Raw genomic sequence first — 16,057 nt, 5'->3', positions numbered from 1 at the left:
GCATAAAATTGTTGCCACTCAGGACTGGAACACATACAGGACAGACAGAGTTGGTGCGAAGCACTTTAATTAAAAAAAACAAAACAAAACTGTCATCATGGAGACCTTGTTGTTTTGTTAAACAACACCACTAAACAAGGTTATACCTAAGTTTAAGTCTCAACCTGCCTAGAATACAAATCATGCATGATAGTCTAGATACACAACTAATACCATTTCCTCTAATAACCAAAAGATCCTATTCTCTATGCTCAGTTCTGTTCCTCTCTACATATATAATTCAAATACTAAGTCTGTTGCATCAAAGAGACATCTGAAAGAAATCGTTTTTTTTTAAAACATCTACTAGATTCTTCTGCACCTAGTCCAAACTGACTGAAAGAGCCAAGGCAGCATGGAGGAAGAGCAAGTTTCTGTGGCAGAATAAGGGAGAGCTTGTACTGTTCAATATGAATGTTTTATCAACTTTCAGAAGAACTGAGTTTTTGAAGATCTAGTTTCATAGTAGCTAGGGTCAGGAGGGACCTGAACAGACCATCTAGCCTGACCCCTCGCCACAGGCAGGAATGAATGCTGGGTTCACAAGACCCCAGACAGGTGATCATCCAACCTCCTCCTGAATTTGCTTAAGGTAGGGGTGAGGACCACTTCCCTGGGAAACTGGTTCCAGATTCTGGCCACCCTAACTGTAAAATATTGCCTTCTGATCTCTAACCTAAAGCTATTCTCCATCAGCTTATTACCACTGTTCCTTGTCACCACAGGTGGTGCTGGGGGGAAAAGGGCTCTGCCTATTTGCTGTTGATCTCCCCTGATGAGCTTGTAGGCAGCCACCAGGTCCCCTCTCAGCCTCCTCTTGCTGAGACCAAACAGGTTCAGGTCCTTCAGTCTCTCCTCGTAGGGCCTGTCCTGCTGACCTCTCACCAAGCGGGTGGCCCTCCTTTTTGAAGTGCGTTGCCCAGTACTGGATGCAGTACTCCAACTGCGGCCTGACCAAAGTCGCATAGAGGGGGATTATCACTTCTCTGGACCGGCTTGAGATGCACCTTTGGATGCATGACAAGGTATGGCTGGCCGCGGTCTGGCACTGGCAGCTCATATTCATCTTGGAGTCAATAATGACTCCAAGATCCCTTTTGGAGGGATCTAGTGATCATCCTGCTTTGTAATCTTTTAAAACGCAAGCAGATGAATAGAACTGCTACCTAAATTTAGAAAGCTGAACTCAATAAACATAAGAACATGTATAGTGTGTTATCTTTAAAGTTGTATGTTTTCTTACACGCAAAAGAAAAACTCCATCAAGCCATGTGCTTAAAAAGTTAGCATTAAGCTTATTCTTCATTTCAAATATCTATCACTTTACTCTTTAGTTTTGATTCCTCCACTGTTTCACAAAGTTAAAAAGTTTCAAGTTGTGTAGCTTAGAGCAGCAGTTCTCAACCAGGGTGCCACACAATATCAGCATGGTTACATATGCAGCCACCTACACACACACACGTCACAAAAGAGAGGTTTCAAATAGGATGCCACAGTGTCAACAACATTATGACCTGTTGTGGCCTCTCAGTTCTTTGCTACAGAAGAATCTGTTATTCTTCCACAGTAAAAAATAAACAAACAAAAAAACCCCGGAAGCCAAGAACTGGCGTTTTCCAAGGGATTTCACAAAACTAGAAGTTGAGAACCACTGGTTTATAGATAAAGTAGTGTCTTTGTATATAAAAGATACTACGTACTTGGAGTTATTTAACTAATGCTAAAGATCTTATTTTTTGAATATGCAGTGCAACTTTTGAAGCACTACAAAAAGGCTGCTGCATCTTAGAAGAGTGCCATAAATAATACAGTAGTTTAGTAACTGCACCCCAACCAAATGATACATGAGGGAAGACTGTTTTAACTGCAAGTGTTTTGTTCCTAACATTACATGGCCATCTTATAAACAATTCTGATGAATTATGTAAGAACTTGTTGCTTAAGACGTTCTTATCAAAATAAGAGCCACTTGCATATAGAAGAAAGCTACCCTATCTGCACGAATGTTAAATCATTTATGTCCAAGTAAAACTGATAGTTTGCTCCTTAACTTTGAAATAAAGCTATCCTAGGCAGCGTATTTTAAAACTGCTGCTCTCTATGGGTCCTTGATAAAATGCTAAAACGTATCCATTTAGCTGAAGTCTTGAACACTTTACACCTGTGGGACAAAAGGAGGGGAAAACTGATAATGCAAAAATTAAAAAGCCTGCCCACAGGCTGTAAAAACGTTCAAATTGTAGAGAGCTTTTCAGTTTGAAATCTGCTACATCTTACATGTTGGCAAGCCCTGCCCTCAGCTGTGAGTGTGCCTCAACAGGAATCTTTACAAAAGAAACACAAGGAATTGAAAGATAAGACCAGGAGTTCTGCAGTCTTGTTTTTCAAACCTCTACTTCACCTTGGAAAGCTTTCTGATGCCAACAATTCCCAGACAGATTTATCTATTTCCTTCCTAGTTACTGGCAGTATCCAAATAGGTTTCTTATTTCTTCCCTTGTATAACATTCCTCCCTTAAAAATCTAGGAACTTGCTGATTTCCTTAAGCTATTGTCTAACTGAATCTTGTCCAACCACAGGCCGGGAGAGACTCATTAATCACTACAAAATGAAAAAGTCTTAATGCCCAATTTGCCTTCCCTGCTGTACACCCATTATTAACAAAAATTTCCTCTAGAACTTCATATGCCTCTGATAACAGGAAGTTCCAGTGGGAGCAATTTTGGGTAGCAGGGAAAGGCCAACTCAGAACACAGGAGATATGCAGTGAGAGGTTATTTCCTTTCCAAAATGAACAGTTAGAAGGAAACTCCCTGCCCTAAGTGACTGATGGGGTGGGGGAAGAGAAATTCCACAACATGTTTCTATTTTGATGGTCTGCAACAAGAGCAGTGCACAGCAGCAAGCTGGGTGCGTACTTCAGCAGCTAGCCTTGGATCTGGTGAATTTGACCATAATCCAACAGTCTACTTCTTAAACAAACTTTGCTATTTGGCATATATATCACAGCTCCCATTAGTGAACTGCAATGCCAAAGATTGGTCCATGTCATCAGCAAACATGCCTGATGGCAGAGTTAAGTTAATTAGAAAAAAAAGAGTCTTATTTACATGCATCTTTAAATCACTACAAGAAGGTAGTGCACTTACATTTCAGCTTTCAACCTAGAGTGCAGTACAACTAGAGCTCAGTACAAGCAATAACCCTGACAACAACTGTTAAGCAGGTCAACCCATTTTACAAGCGCCTCAAAAGTTAATAGGCAGACAAGGTTCTTTGGGTGAATCTGATGTCTTTTATTAGACTAACTTAAATAGTTGGAAAAATTTTTTTCAAGCTTTCAGATTTAAAAACCCTTCATCAGGCTGAGGAAGTCTCTGTAGTTGGTGTGAAAGGAAACTTACAAAACACTTCTCAGGGAAAAGCCTACAAACTTCACTTCATTAACCTCATGAATACAAAATAAATAAATAAATAAATAAATAAATAAATAAATAAATAATGGACCAAACATAGACATTAGGTTTATGACACATTATAGTCTGAAAGACATTTGACTCCCCAGGTACCTCTCCAGTCTTTAACTGCTACATTGAGCCCCCTTTTCTCTCCCCCACACCACCTAGCCCGTCTCTCACCCACGGACTCCTTACTCTACATCTTCACTGACAGCCCGTCTTGCACGCAACCCGGCCCAGCCTCTGGCTTCTTTACTATTCATTCCATCCAAGAAGAGTACACACCAACTGCAGAGACTTCCTCAGCCTGAAAAAGGGTTTTTAAACCCAAAAGCTTGCAAAAATTTTTTTTTCCAACTATTTAAGTCAGTCTAATAAAAGATATCACATTCACCTAAAGAACCTTCTCTGCCTATGTCCTTAGACGAACGGTTACAACCTACATTTCAGAAAAGTTAAGCTATTTGCCCAGTCAGTCAGAGCCGGAAGTAGGACCTAGTCTTACTTGTTTGTTTGCTCTCACCTAAACCACACCAACCAAGTGTACTTATGTACAGTGCATCCTGAAAGTTCATTTTGTTCATCAGCCCACCCAAGTGGCTCTGGCAGGTGTACACTACAAAATGACCAGCATCTGCAAGTATAAAAAGTACCTTTGTCATGGTGATGCCAGCCTCCTGCATAGAAATCTTGCAGAACTTGAGGAGGATTCCAGGTATCCAGAATATAGTCTACTTGGTGCTGTTTCCGCCATGTTAGTGACTGGCAAAGGATCTCTCTGGCTTTGTCAATATTGAAGTCTCGAGCACGTAAGAATCGTAATATATGTTCATCCTTTGGAATCTAATAGAAATTAAATTACTGGTAAATGGCTGAAACTTAAGAGATGCCAAAAGAGACAATTTCTACAATGCTGAAAGTGAAGTAAAATGACTTGCACACCTAATTACAGGGAAACTTAACTGCAACTTATAAAGGAGCACAAGTTTTTGGGTTTGCTCATTTTTGGGGTTTTTTTAAAGGCATGGGTTTTTATCACCCACACTGGAGATCAACAGGCCTGCTACCTGAGACTGCAGACTGGATTCCTGTTTTTAAAGGGAAATTCAACAATTAAGTTTGACCTAGACATGAAGATGTGGTTGGGAATTCAAGGGAGATACACATACAATTCAAAAACTGTCAGACCTATTATAAATGACTGATCACGTACACACTTGTTAATCAAGTGGCAACTGAAACCATGGGATTAGAAGTGATCTAAAGACAGGAAAAAATAGGACACTCCTGCTAACTACAGAGGATGCCAACATATAAGATATAAAGACAGAAAGATAAATAGTAAAACAAATATCAGAAGCAATCATCCATGGACAACCATCAGGAGGGCAATATGCAATGGAAACATAAGCTTAAAGACTACCTACTTATAGAGCACTTCTCATCAGCGATATCAAAAATACTGTACTAAAAAGGTCAGCATCATCCCATTTTGCAGATGGGGAAACTGAAGCAGAAAGAGGGCACTGATTTGCACAAGATCACCCAGAAGGCAACTAGCTACACTTAAGTTCTAGTCACAGGTCTATCTACTGTCCTACTTGAATTTAACACTCAGAGAAGCATATGTAAGGATCACATGCATTCAGCCAAAGCAAAAGGCAACATACTAGACTTGTAAAATTACTTGGCTGTCAGGCTCCTGGGCTTATAGTTGCTACCACTGTGGTTAGCCCGATTAGGACTATGCATTCTTGCCTGAAGCACAGGATGCCAAAAGGGATGACCAATTTCTTACTTTGCCCTTGTGAGTCTCCTGGAGCCACTGTCGAAGTCGAATGAGGCAGCTTTCTTGCATTGGTGTCAAGTCACCCAGATAGCGCTTGATGTAGTCCGCATCCAGCTTGTCTGAAATAGAATTTACTCAATGTTACCGGTCTTACCGGTGGCTAGGAAAATTGAAAACTGATCTTATGTCTACCACACAAGATGGGAAAATTCAAGTTCTTTATTCAGGGGTGTAGGTTGTAGCTGTGTTGGTCTTTATTCAGCACTTACGTCAGAAAAAGAAACTGATCCTTTAGCTTTTAAAATGTAACTAACTTTCCGCTAGTATTCAAATACAGTAGTACAACCATAGTGATTTTTACAGCTGGGATCTTAAACAAGTTTGAGATCTCTAAAAAGACAGACCTGTCCTTTGTTATGGACAATGTCAATGTAAATAGAACCATAAAACAGTGTGTGTACAGACAGAGAATATGAATTGTGTCCTTTCACAAATAAGGAAGATTTGAAACTCAGTATCTGGAAAAATTAGGTATTTTCCTGCGGCACTTAAGTTTAGATTTGTTGATTCACAGTGCTAGAAATAAAAGGGGCCATGCTCATTTGGAAATGCTCACAGAATCTTTGTTCTTGCTGTCCAAATCTTTAGAGGTAAAAGTTCCTGGTTTCTACTCTGAAGGCCTAATTTTGTTCACCAATATATATAGGTGAAAGCCTATTTACTTGCAACAGACTGGTGGAGATTGTGCTGAGCTTTTCACTTCAATCCCTGAATGTATAAACTATTCCTGTGCAGCTGCCTAGCAAGATTCTCTTGCCCTCCTCCTTCTTCCCCCTTTTAAACACTGACATTCATTCAATTACATGATCAACTAACAGCACTCAAACAAGCCCCACACAGATTAACTTCTAATTGAGGATTCCCAGACCCAGTTATTATAATGGCCATGTTGATGCTGAGCATGAAACCAATTGTCTGGAGTTTCAGCTACATCCAAGCAGCATAGCCTTGAGTACCTTGCCAAGCAAATCCAAAAACAGATGATCTGAAAAGTCAAAGTAGCCAAACAAAGAGATACCATCAGGTGTCCCTGCTGTAGGTTCTGATGGACTGCTGGAGGTGTTGAGAATCTCCTTATTGTTCAGCCCCTCCTTTGTGGCAGTATCTGGTATGTTGATAGCAGGGGAAACTGGCCGGCCTGTGAGAGATGTGCTCTTCTCCAATTTACATGCATCAGGAGTCCAACGGGGAACAAATGTTACCCCTTCCTCCTCCAGCTGCTTCAGGTAATACTCTATTATTTCTTTTCCCTTTGAAAAAGAACATAAACCACTAAAGTCTCCACTTGCGTGCAAGGTATGATTTTCCCAGCAATCCCATCAGACTCCTCCCACCACAAGCTTATAGCCACTTCACAATGCCTTGCTGTAAAAGTCAGCTTAATCTTGTGAGTATACACATACCGTTAGTTAGCAGCACCTACACTAAATCCAACTAGAACCTAACAACTACTTCATGATTAAACTCACCTTTTTAATATTGCTGGTGTATTGTTTCATGGCAATCTTTTCTACTGTGCTTTCAAAGCCAAAGAAAGATTTGATGTCTAGGCTCGCAGACTGTTCAAAACAGGTCCAGTCTTCATTGTCAGGGTGAACCTGTTGGTTAAGGGGGAAAACCCCATATACATAAATGTTTGGATGCCCTTTGGGACTCTCACATACCATATAAAAATGTACACTACAAAGTTTCATATTTTTGATGCTTGCTTTATCACATGCACTGTAATAAGAAGAATTTGAAATTTTGGCTCCTTTTGCAAAAGGCAAACTGAAAAAGGTAAGAGCTTATTCAACAACAAACCAAAAGGACTTCAAAAGGTCTCCACACAAAAGGCAGTCACAACACACTGCTAAGAAGAATTAGGAGGGAAACTACTATTCTGACTCACAAGGCGAACTGGCATGTTCCCATCTGCAATACTGCACTCAGTAGGTCTACACTGGAGCAAAGTGACTGCAGTACATTGTTGACATACCTAGGAGGAAGCCTGCACTGTCAGCTGTCCACTATTGTGGCAGAAAAGAGCTCATCATGGGCTAGACTGCTAGCAGTACCCAAGTTAACAATTTATATTTATACTATAATGTGTCCACACTGCTACACTGTGACCACAGCTTAGATATATTCTCCAATTATTTGCAAAACAGTACAAGGGAGAGTAGCACCTCTTTAGCTATAAAGGACCTTCATCAGTACTGAAAAGGAACAGCATACTTGGCCCTATGATAATACTACAAAAAAAGGATGGTGGAGGAGGGAAGAAAGAGCAAAAATCACACAAGACTAGCCTCAAAGTGGATTTTACAAACTGCAAAGAACTCTTCCCTCTGCAAACTCCTTCAGACATTCCTGGGTGAGTGCTTTTACTCCATACCTCGACCTGGGAGACGAGCAACAGTCTAAAACTCTTCAGTTTCGAGAGAAGCATGCATGGATTCTCCAGGGTATGCTCCTAATCTCTGACGGCCAACAAAAAAGCTCTTAATTATGAGAGTGTTATTGAACAGATCCTAGTTACAGGCATGCTATTGTCCTTGTGTTTTAGTTTCTTTTCCCAAATCTGGGGATCATTTTTTTTTGTGACCAATACAACTTCCGAGTCTCAGTTTTGAATGCTAAATACCAACTTGGCTCCACACATGGGAGCTGTTACTCACCGTGTAACAGCAGTGCTCATTAATGATGACCCTGTTAGAGAAAGTTTCATTGTAGGCCTCTATGTGCAAAGTTCGGTCTCGCCTGTTCAAGGAATTCTTCTGGACAAAGTAAACATAATCTACTCCTGCAATCTGAGAGAGATTACCAGAGACTGGTCAGGAACACCATTACTGTGGGTTGATATCATAGCTAAAGCCATTTCGACATCCGATTACCTTTTTCAGCAATCGTGGTGCATCTATATCCAGTTTACAACGTCTTTCAATGACATGTACAGCTCCATCCTCACTCTTGAATTCATTTACAGTGTCACTAGCTACAAACATTGGGATGAGAGGACAGGTAGGGAACCTTTTTTCATATGCCTGCAAGATAGGGAAAGAAAGAACAAAAGCTTAAAAAAGAAAATAGGTTCTCTAGTGGGCTTCTCTCTGCTGTATTTATAGGTGCCACCAAGCCATTGCATTGGTCACATCCATTGTATGGGAACAGCAGGACCTTGCCACCCCATTTTTTTGCATTTAACCATAACTTACAAAGACGGTCTTGGCAACAAGTTTCATTGCAAACCATATCTTTCTTTTTTTGCGTCCTTGTAACAAGGTATTCAGCAGAATTTGCAGATTTATTGGAACCCGACAGGACCGCGCTATGAGCATTTCTGCTATGGCCTTGAACTTGCAGCCTCTGGGCTATCAACCATGTGCCTTAACACCTGTGCCACCCCAGCCCCTTCAAACCATGCGATGGGGTGTTCCATGTACACTCCTGTTTGAGATGTAGAATAAATCAACATCTTAAGCCAAAATATAAAAATGTGCTGAAGAACTTTTTTTCCCCAAAGGCAGTAGGCCACAATGGGCAACCACCATGCCTTTAACAATAACAAGGAACACAAGGCCTTAAAAACACCAACTCCAAACCAATGATGGGCCAAATTAAAAATACCTACTGCATAATTATTGGGGTTTCATTGAAGTGGCATGAGAGAGTTTCCACACATTTTCCAAATACCTAATAAAAAGGTCCCAAACCTATTCCTTTCACTTACAGCTTTTCCCAGGTATACAGATGACTGCTAATTATTTCAGCATACCACTTATTAGTCTGATTGTGTGAGTTTTTAAATGAACACAGCCACGACTGAACAATTACTGTAAGTCACTTAAACCTTTAAAAAAAATTGACCTATATTATTACCTTCCATTTCAGCCTGTTACTCTTTGGACACCAACACCTCCAACTTAACTCAAATTTATAGTTATATACTTCTGCTGATCTCTGGCTATTTAAATAGCTTCTTGTTGTACAAAACAGACAGTACTACCTGCAGCTAGGGCAGGGGCACTTAAAAACTTGGACAGGAAAATTCAGCATATTTGCGTTATGGAAAACATTTGGAACAGAAGAGAGGGTTCAGGGAGGACAAGCAGCAGTATTAGTGAACACTGGATTTGGTTAGTTATCCTGGTTCTCATTCCCAATACAGTTTCGGGGGGGGGGGGGGGGGGGGGTGTACTTTTTTTTTTTTTAGAATGCGAGTTCTTATAGTAAGACTCCTATTTTTTTTTGTTAGGAGTAAAATTTGTGTGCATATACATAAACAAACATTTTTTCATCCTCTTGCTTTCCTATTTTCAAACTCAGCACCTCTATTTCCAAGTAGAATGAAAGCCTAGCCACTTTCAAGAGTGTACTTGGTAGCTATGTTGGTCTGAGACAAAACGACACAAAAAACTAGAACCCTTGGTTCTAAAATGATACCTTTTATTAGACCAACTGGTCCAGTTGGTCTAATAAAAAGGTATCATTTTGGAACCAAGAGTTCTAGTTTTTTGTATAGCTACCTTCAAGACACTTTTCAAGTTCCACATATTTGAAAATGACCTCCTGCTATAAAATGCTGAAGCACTTTGTGCCCAGAAGCTCATCTAATGGTCTCAACCAAATATATTGTTGGTCTAATAAAAAAAAAACAACACAAAAAAAACAAAACAAAACAAAAACTTGCTACATCTGCTGGACAAATCATGGCTGCAGCTCTCCAATCTTCCTACTAGAAACAGGAGAGAAGAAATGCTAATACACCAAAAGAAAACAAAGCCTGGAAGAGCTTCCTAGCACTGGGGGCACCCAAAACCATAAATCATAGAACAAACTAAACTACTCTTTGCAGACTCAGAATAACAATAGTGCTTAGGCATTGTTTTAATGTGCTGAACTGCTCTGAGATAAATGAACTGAAAGATAAAATTTTTTAAGTAAGTGGGGGCATGCACAGCAGCTACCAAAAAAAAGGGGTTGAGGGGAAGAGGAGAAAAAAAAAAATATAATCAGGAAAAAATGTTAAGAATATGGACCAATTTGAACATACTTATGCTTGGCAGAATTTGCTTTTTACTGGGAACTGTTGATAAACATCAGTTCTACCTCACAGACCAATGAAAAACATATTTCCATCATTAATAAATAAAATTTACAGAAAGAGGATGCAAGAAAAAACGATGGCTGGTGGAGTGTGTGCGGATGGGGGAGCAGTCCTATAGAACTGTGCTGATTGTAGCGTGAACTCCCAGAAGCCCCAGGGAACTGGGAACAAAGGAAGAAAAGTGACAAAGCAGACTGATAGCAGCTCTGCTGCTCGCCTGGCAGCAGGCCTATGATAGTTACATTTGTCGCAGTGGGTAGTTAACCTGCATTATAATAAAAGTATATTGCCATTAATAATTGTCTGCCCCCCACACCTCTAACTGTACTCAATCCTGAAAATTTAAAAATTAATAAAAATGTAAATAAGTGTTTTAAAAAAAACATTAATATTCTTTGTTGAAAATATTACAAAATAAAAATGCAATTCTACTAGGTTTAAACATACTTAAAGATTTTCAACACTTTTAAAAAACAGTATTAAAAGCAATTAATACTTTAAAATTGTCAGCTTGGTTTCTAACACATTACTCTGAAATCTTTTATGGAGCATGATTAGTCCAAGTTCACAAAAGCCTTTTGTAGCATATTCACTCCCTGGATGGATAGTTGATTGGACTACTTCAGCAAATACACTTGTATTCTGTGCCCAGCTGTTTTTGTTTAAGTTCATAAACTCAAAATAACCTCCACTTTAAAGAAATGCATAAAACAGGTGACAGCACATTAGGCTTGTGACTCAACAGCATGCAGTACAGAACATTCACACCTACAGAATAAGTCTCCCATACTATGTTATAACAAGCCCTTACCCTGATCTATTTCTTCCATAAACGTGTTGCACCCACGTGTAGAAAACCTTCTATATATTGTAGTTGAGACTCAAATCTCCCTCTTTTCTCGAAAGTACCTGCTTTCTTTGCAATTAAGACCATATTAACAACCATATTATAACCAGTACTGCCCTAAGCCAGGAAAGGTTACACTCAAAAGAAGGAAAGTGATAAATGACCATCTTTTTTTGTATTGCTCCCATTATACCTTCATAAAATTAGACCCATTGTTAAAAAAAAAAAAAAATCTACAGCAAAACAATGACCTTCTATTTCCCCACCTCTTCAGTTCACATTATGTTCCACCAATTATTTTAAAGTATTTTTAGGTAAGTCAAGTCGCAAGAGCTTTCCCCACATCTATTTATCTTCCTTTCCTCCACACCTTTGTCATCCTCTTCCTTGAAGGAGGTGAGAGATTCAACAACATGATTCAAGATACCTTTCTTCCCTTAGGCATTGTGAACACCAGAAAACTACACTATTATCTGTTTTGACATTCAGAAGTGTTTACTGACTAGCAAACAGACTGACTCATGAATTTGTTCCATGGTAAGGAAGAATGAATTGACTTTGTTCTATTTGGAAAAGAACAATATAATTAGCTACCCGAAGTTGGAAAGCTGATTGTTCAGGATAACAGAACATTCACAGGTTGCAAACAGATTAAACAGCAACAAAGAATACTTTATTTCCTAAGGAATGGGCAGACAGGGTACCCCAGGACTGTTTAGGCATTTTTACTTAGGCTGTTCTTATTCCTACACACACCAGTCAATGTATTCCTGTAATAAATGGCTTCACAGGAAAGCCTTGTCTTAATAAGAAAGCAGTTCGATTAAATTTTAACATTTTCAAAACCACAAACATACAGTATTTAAACATTTAACCTGATTTAAAACCACCAAAGAGACTTTCATACCATCTTTAAAATTAGTCTCTTTTACGCTGAAGGCCAGGAAGAACAGAGACTGCAAATCCTGCATTTCCACAGTCCAGTGCAACTGAGAAAAAATGAACATAGGGATGTCAGCACCTAATTAGGGTAAGATGAACTGCAACTGGGAAAGCTTCTAGCTAGCATAACACACCAAAAAGATCAAGAGCTATGGCTAAATCAAAGAGGCCATGATCACTATACCACTAGAAACAGAGCTCCCAAAGCAGAAGAGGGGAAGATTAAAGTTGCCAAATGTAGCTTTTTTTCCCTAAAATTCTGTTCAGTGTAGTTCTTCCAGAGCTTCAAGGTGATTTGATCCAAAAACCATCATCATTAATCATTCAGCTTTCAGTATACACAGCAACAGTTTTCATTATACTGCCTTTGTTTTCTAATACTCCTTTGGTGTTCTGGTAAGTTTAATTTTGTACTTGATAGATGCAACTTATCTTGAGCTAATTAGGCTTTAAAGTGTTAGCTGCTGCACATTTCCTTCTCAGAATTACAGTTTACTGATTGCATTACAATTATACAAGTCAGCAATTAGTACCTTAAAATCTGATTCTTTGCAGCAATATCATTGGTTCCATTAGAGAAATGTGATACCAGAACAGAATATATGTTTATCGGGATCAAGTTTCATCTCTGGAAGGGTTTGTCATATGGATTCTTCACTCTAAAACATGGATTTGAACGGTATAAGTCTTTATGCTATACTAAATAAATGCCTTTGGGTTTTGTAACGTACAAAATATTATCAGAGAGCAAGTCTACATATCCTCAATGCCTTTATATTCATCATGGGAATTGACACTAAAGGAGAAAAAGTGCCTTTCTAGCTAAGAGACAAACATCCACCTCTACGCCTTTCAAAAAAGTTAAATGCCACTCCCTGATTGAGTACTTCACAATTTCCCACTAGCCTCTGAAACATTTGTGTACTGACATACAAGAGCTGGCACTGTGCTGTGAGAAAGAAACACAGTATGGTGAAGCAGCTTGAACCTGAAATTTAATAGGCTGGTTATGTAACTCTTGAAACGTTAACTCCTGTTAACAGTAAGACAATAACTCTGACAGGAATAATTTAAACTAAAATAGTTACAGTATTAAAGCTTCCTCTTCTGCAACTGCTTACCTTAGCAACTCAATTTAGACTGCAAAATGACTGTATTAACTTAACCTCCATCTTCGTTAGTATTACGTCTAAGCTTACAACATACAAACATTTCCCAAGCAAGACCGATTTCAAACACTCGCCAGTGGTTTTTTGCTAACCTAGGGGAAGGACTGAAAATTCAAAACCTCAGAATTGCAGCAGTGGCAGGTGTTTTAGCAAAAATCCTATCTTTTAAAAATATGAGCTGTAAACCAGCATCTTGAGATGAGATACTTAAGTTTCGAGAGAACTAGGAGGTGGCTCTCTTTGCTTTGGCTTCTCAAAACCAAAGCTCATAACAAATGAACTGCCTGAGAACTGAGGGAAATTAGTTATTTGCTCAGCACAAAGTGAAAATGCACTGACCAAATCCACAAAAGGATAACTCAGGTTCCACATCCAGATTTAATATGTTCCTGAATGAAATCCTTCTTTTGTCTGTTTGCAATCTTGTGCTTTGAAATCCATTTTACATAAGGATTTCATTAGAAGTTGTTCAAGTAATTAGGGCTTAGAAGAGCCATCTGTAACAGTATGAGAAGGCTCTTCTGCTAAGAGACCTAACACCACAATACCCGATAGGCGTGCGCGAAGCAGTTAGTATTCACTTCGATTCAGGAGACAGTGATTCAATCTGGAGATTCGAATCACTGTTCCGAATCGATTCAGCTGAATCTGATTCAGGGATTCAGCTGCTGCCGATTCTCCGAGTCACACAGACCCCATCCCCTGCCCGCTCTCAATGGCTGCCCCACCTGCCCCAGCTCTTCGGAAGATCGAGTCCAGCTTTTCCCAAGGTCCCTTCCAGTCCTAATGTCCATGAAATCTATGGAACACCCCCCCCCCCCCAACTTACTGGCTGCTGTCGGGCAGGTGGGGTGATCCCCACTGCCCCCTACTGTGTGGAGGGCTCTGAGCCCCCCAACCCCCTTTCTTAACTGAGATTTAAAGAGCCACACTAATCCATTCCACCTAGATAATAGCTATAAAGTTATATTCTTATCTGTATTAGATAACTTAATATTAAATATAATTGAGGAGCCTGAATACTGGTCTGTGCTCAAGAACCAAGAACTCTCAATCCTGAGGGGAGAAAGAAAACTGCAAGGGAACATTGGGTATCCAAGATCACAAATGGAAGCTTAGAAGGAGCTGAAGTTTTGTCCCAAGTGTCATGGAAAACTGCATCCATGCCAACATAAAGGACTATTCATTCAGACTTCCAATGTGCCAACTCACTGGTGACTTGTCACCAGACTAGTATACCTAAAAAGATGGATTTTAGATTTAAGAATCATTCCTGGCTACCTTCCTTACTACAGAAGCAAAGGAACATTATGACTTATTTTTAAATCAAAATAAGAAAAAAAGATTGTAAGTTTTGCTGAAGGAAGTTTCTTCTCTCAATCAGAAAAATAGAAGACAGCTACCTTCCTATATTAAACCCACCCAAGGGGTCAGTATTCTCCAGAAGACAGCTAATTGGATATGCAGGTGATCATGACACCTAGATCATCCAGTACAGGGCCTGTGACCACTCCTGATTTAAAGGATGTGTTCAAAATGTGTCATGTTTAAGCAGGGATCATAACTGTAACTGACAAATACCTTAAAGGGAAATGTTTAGCCAAGGTCTGTAGCAATGATCTTACTTTTGGAGAGAATCAATCTCAAGACCACTTAATTAAATCATTAAGAAAGGGCACTGAACACCAATTAATGCCCTTATTAAGTCATAAGTTTTCCACAGCAACACAAAATGGAACATAAAAAAAATCCATAGTTAATAAGTTTTTACCTTTAAAAAACATTTCTTGTAATCAGAAAATAACTTACATTCACCAGCTCCAAGCTGATGGAAATGCATCTTTTCCACACAATCTAAATACTAAGGGCAAAACCCTACATTTACTAATTGGAGCTATGCATGAGCAGAGTGTAAAGCACAGAAAAGTACTGGCAGAGGATAAAATTTAACAGTTACACAGATGGCTCAGAGAAAGCAGCTGTATCATATGGTGGGATGCACATGCTGTCCTTTAAAAATTGTGTTAAACACACATCCCTGACAAATGCAAGATGCAGACTACAACACATGTGGGCAAGCTATGTCCCTTAACTGATAATAAGCCAAGCCATTAGACAATAAGTGCCCCCCACTCCAAACACATCTGAGGCTACTGAAGAGCTGCTGGAATGTGATGTGGCCCCCACCTAGCATGCTTACTGCTATAAGTGACCGTACTAGTTAAGGGACTGGAGTGCTTCCCCTGTACTCTGAGGAAAGAATTTTTGGAGGGATAAACAAAAGTTCAGCTAACAAAGATGTTAGACAAAAGCATTAATGAGGCACACTTTCCAGTCCACCTCATTTTAAAAGGTTAAACATCTTATTGTTTAGCCCTTCACTGTACAAAAGGTTTCTGATCTAGGACTTGATGATTAAAAGCATAAAATTAATATATTCCGAGTGGTGTGTTTACAGCAGAAGGAACAGGCACTGCAAGTGCTGCTCTTGCACTGGGCACTAAAGTAGAGCATTCCTAAATATTCCAGATAGCCCCATTATGTTTTGCTTCTGCAAAGAAAGACTTCCCAATCTAATTTTAAAATTTCACAAGGCTGAAATTTGCAGCTGCATACTTACCAACATGGAACACTATACATACTAACATCACAGCATTTTTTAA

The 16,057-nt window shown here is 39.4% G+C and overlaps 1 protein-coding gene across 5 annotated transcripts in view; it reads right to left on the bottom strand.

The window, feature by feature from the left end:
• Positions 1–16,057, bottom strand: part of SEC14L1 (SEC14 like lipid binding 1) — a 106,075-nt gene that overhangs the window by 16,755 nt on the left and 73,263 nt on the right. For all 5 annotated transcript variants that reach the window (XM_059732168.1, XM_059732167.1, XM_059732169.1 and 2 more), the window contains 6 exons: positions 8,224–8,373; positions 8,008–8,139; positions 6,817–6,945; positions 6,366–6,597; positions 5,297–5,406; positions 4,152–4,341 (listed from right to left, as the gene is read on the bottom strand). In XM_059732168.1, the coding sequence (XP_059588151.1) occupies positions 4,152–4,341; positions 5,297–5,406; positions 6,366–6,597; positions 6,817–6,945; positions 8,008–8,139; positions 8,224–8,373 (943 nt within the window). The remainder of the gene's footprint in view (positions 1–4,151; positions 4,342–5,296; positions 5,407–6,365; positions 6,598–6,816; positions 6,946–8,007; positions 8,140–8,223; positions 8,374–16,057) is intronic.

The sequence above is a fragment of the Alligator mississippiensis genome, chromosome 8, assembly GCF_030867095.1.
Source record: "Alligator mississippiensis isolate rAllMis1 chromosome 8, rAllMis1, whole genome shotgun sequence".
Lineage (NCBI taxonomy): Eukaryota > Metazoa > Chordata > Crocodylia > Alligatoridae > Alligator > Alligator mississippiensis.
The sequence above is the reverse complement of the archived record's forward strand: the minus strand, read 5'-3'. Positions and strand labels throughout refer to the sequence as shown.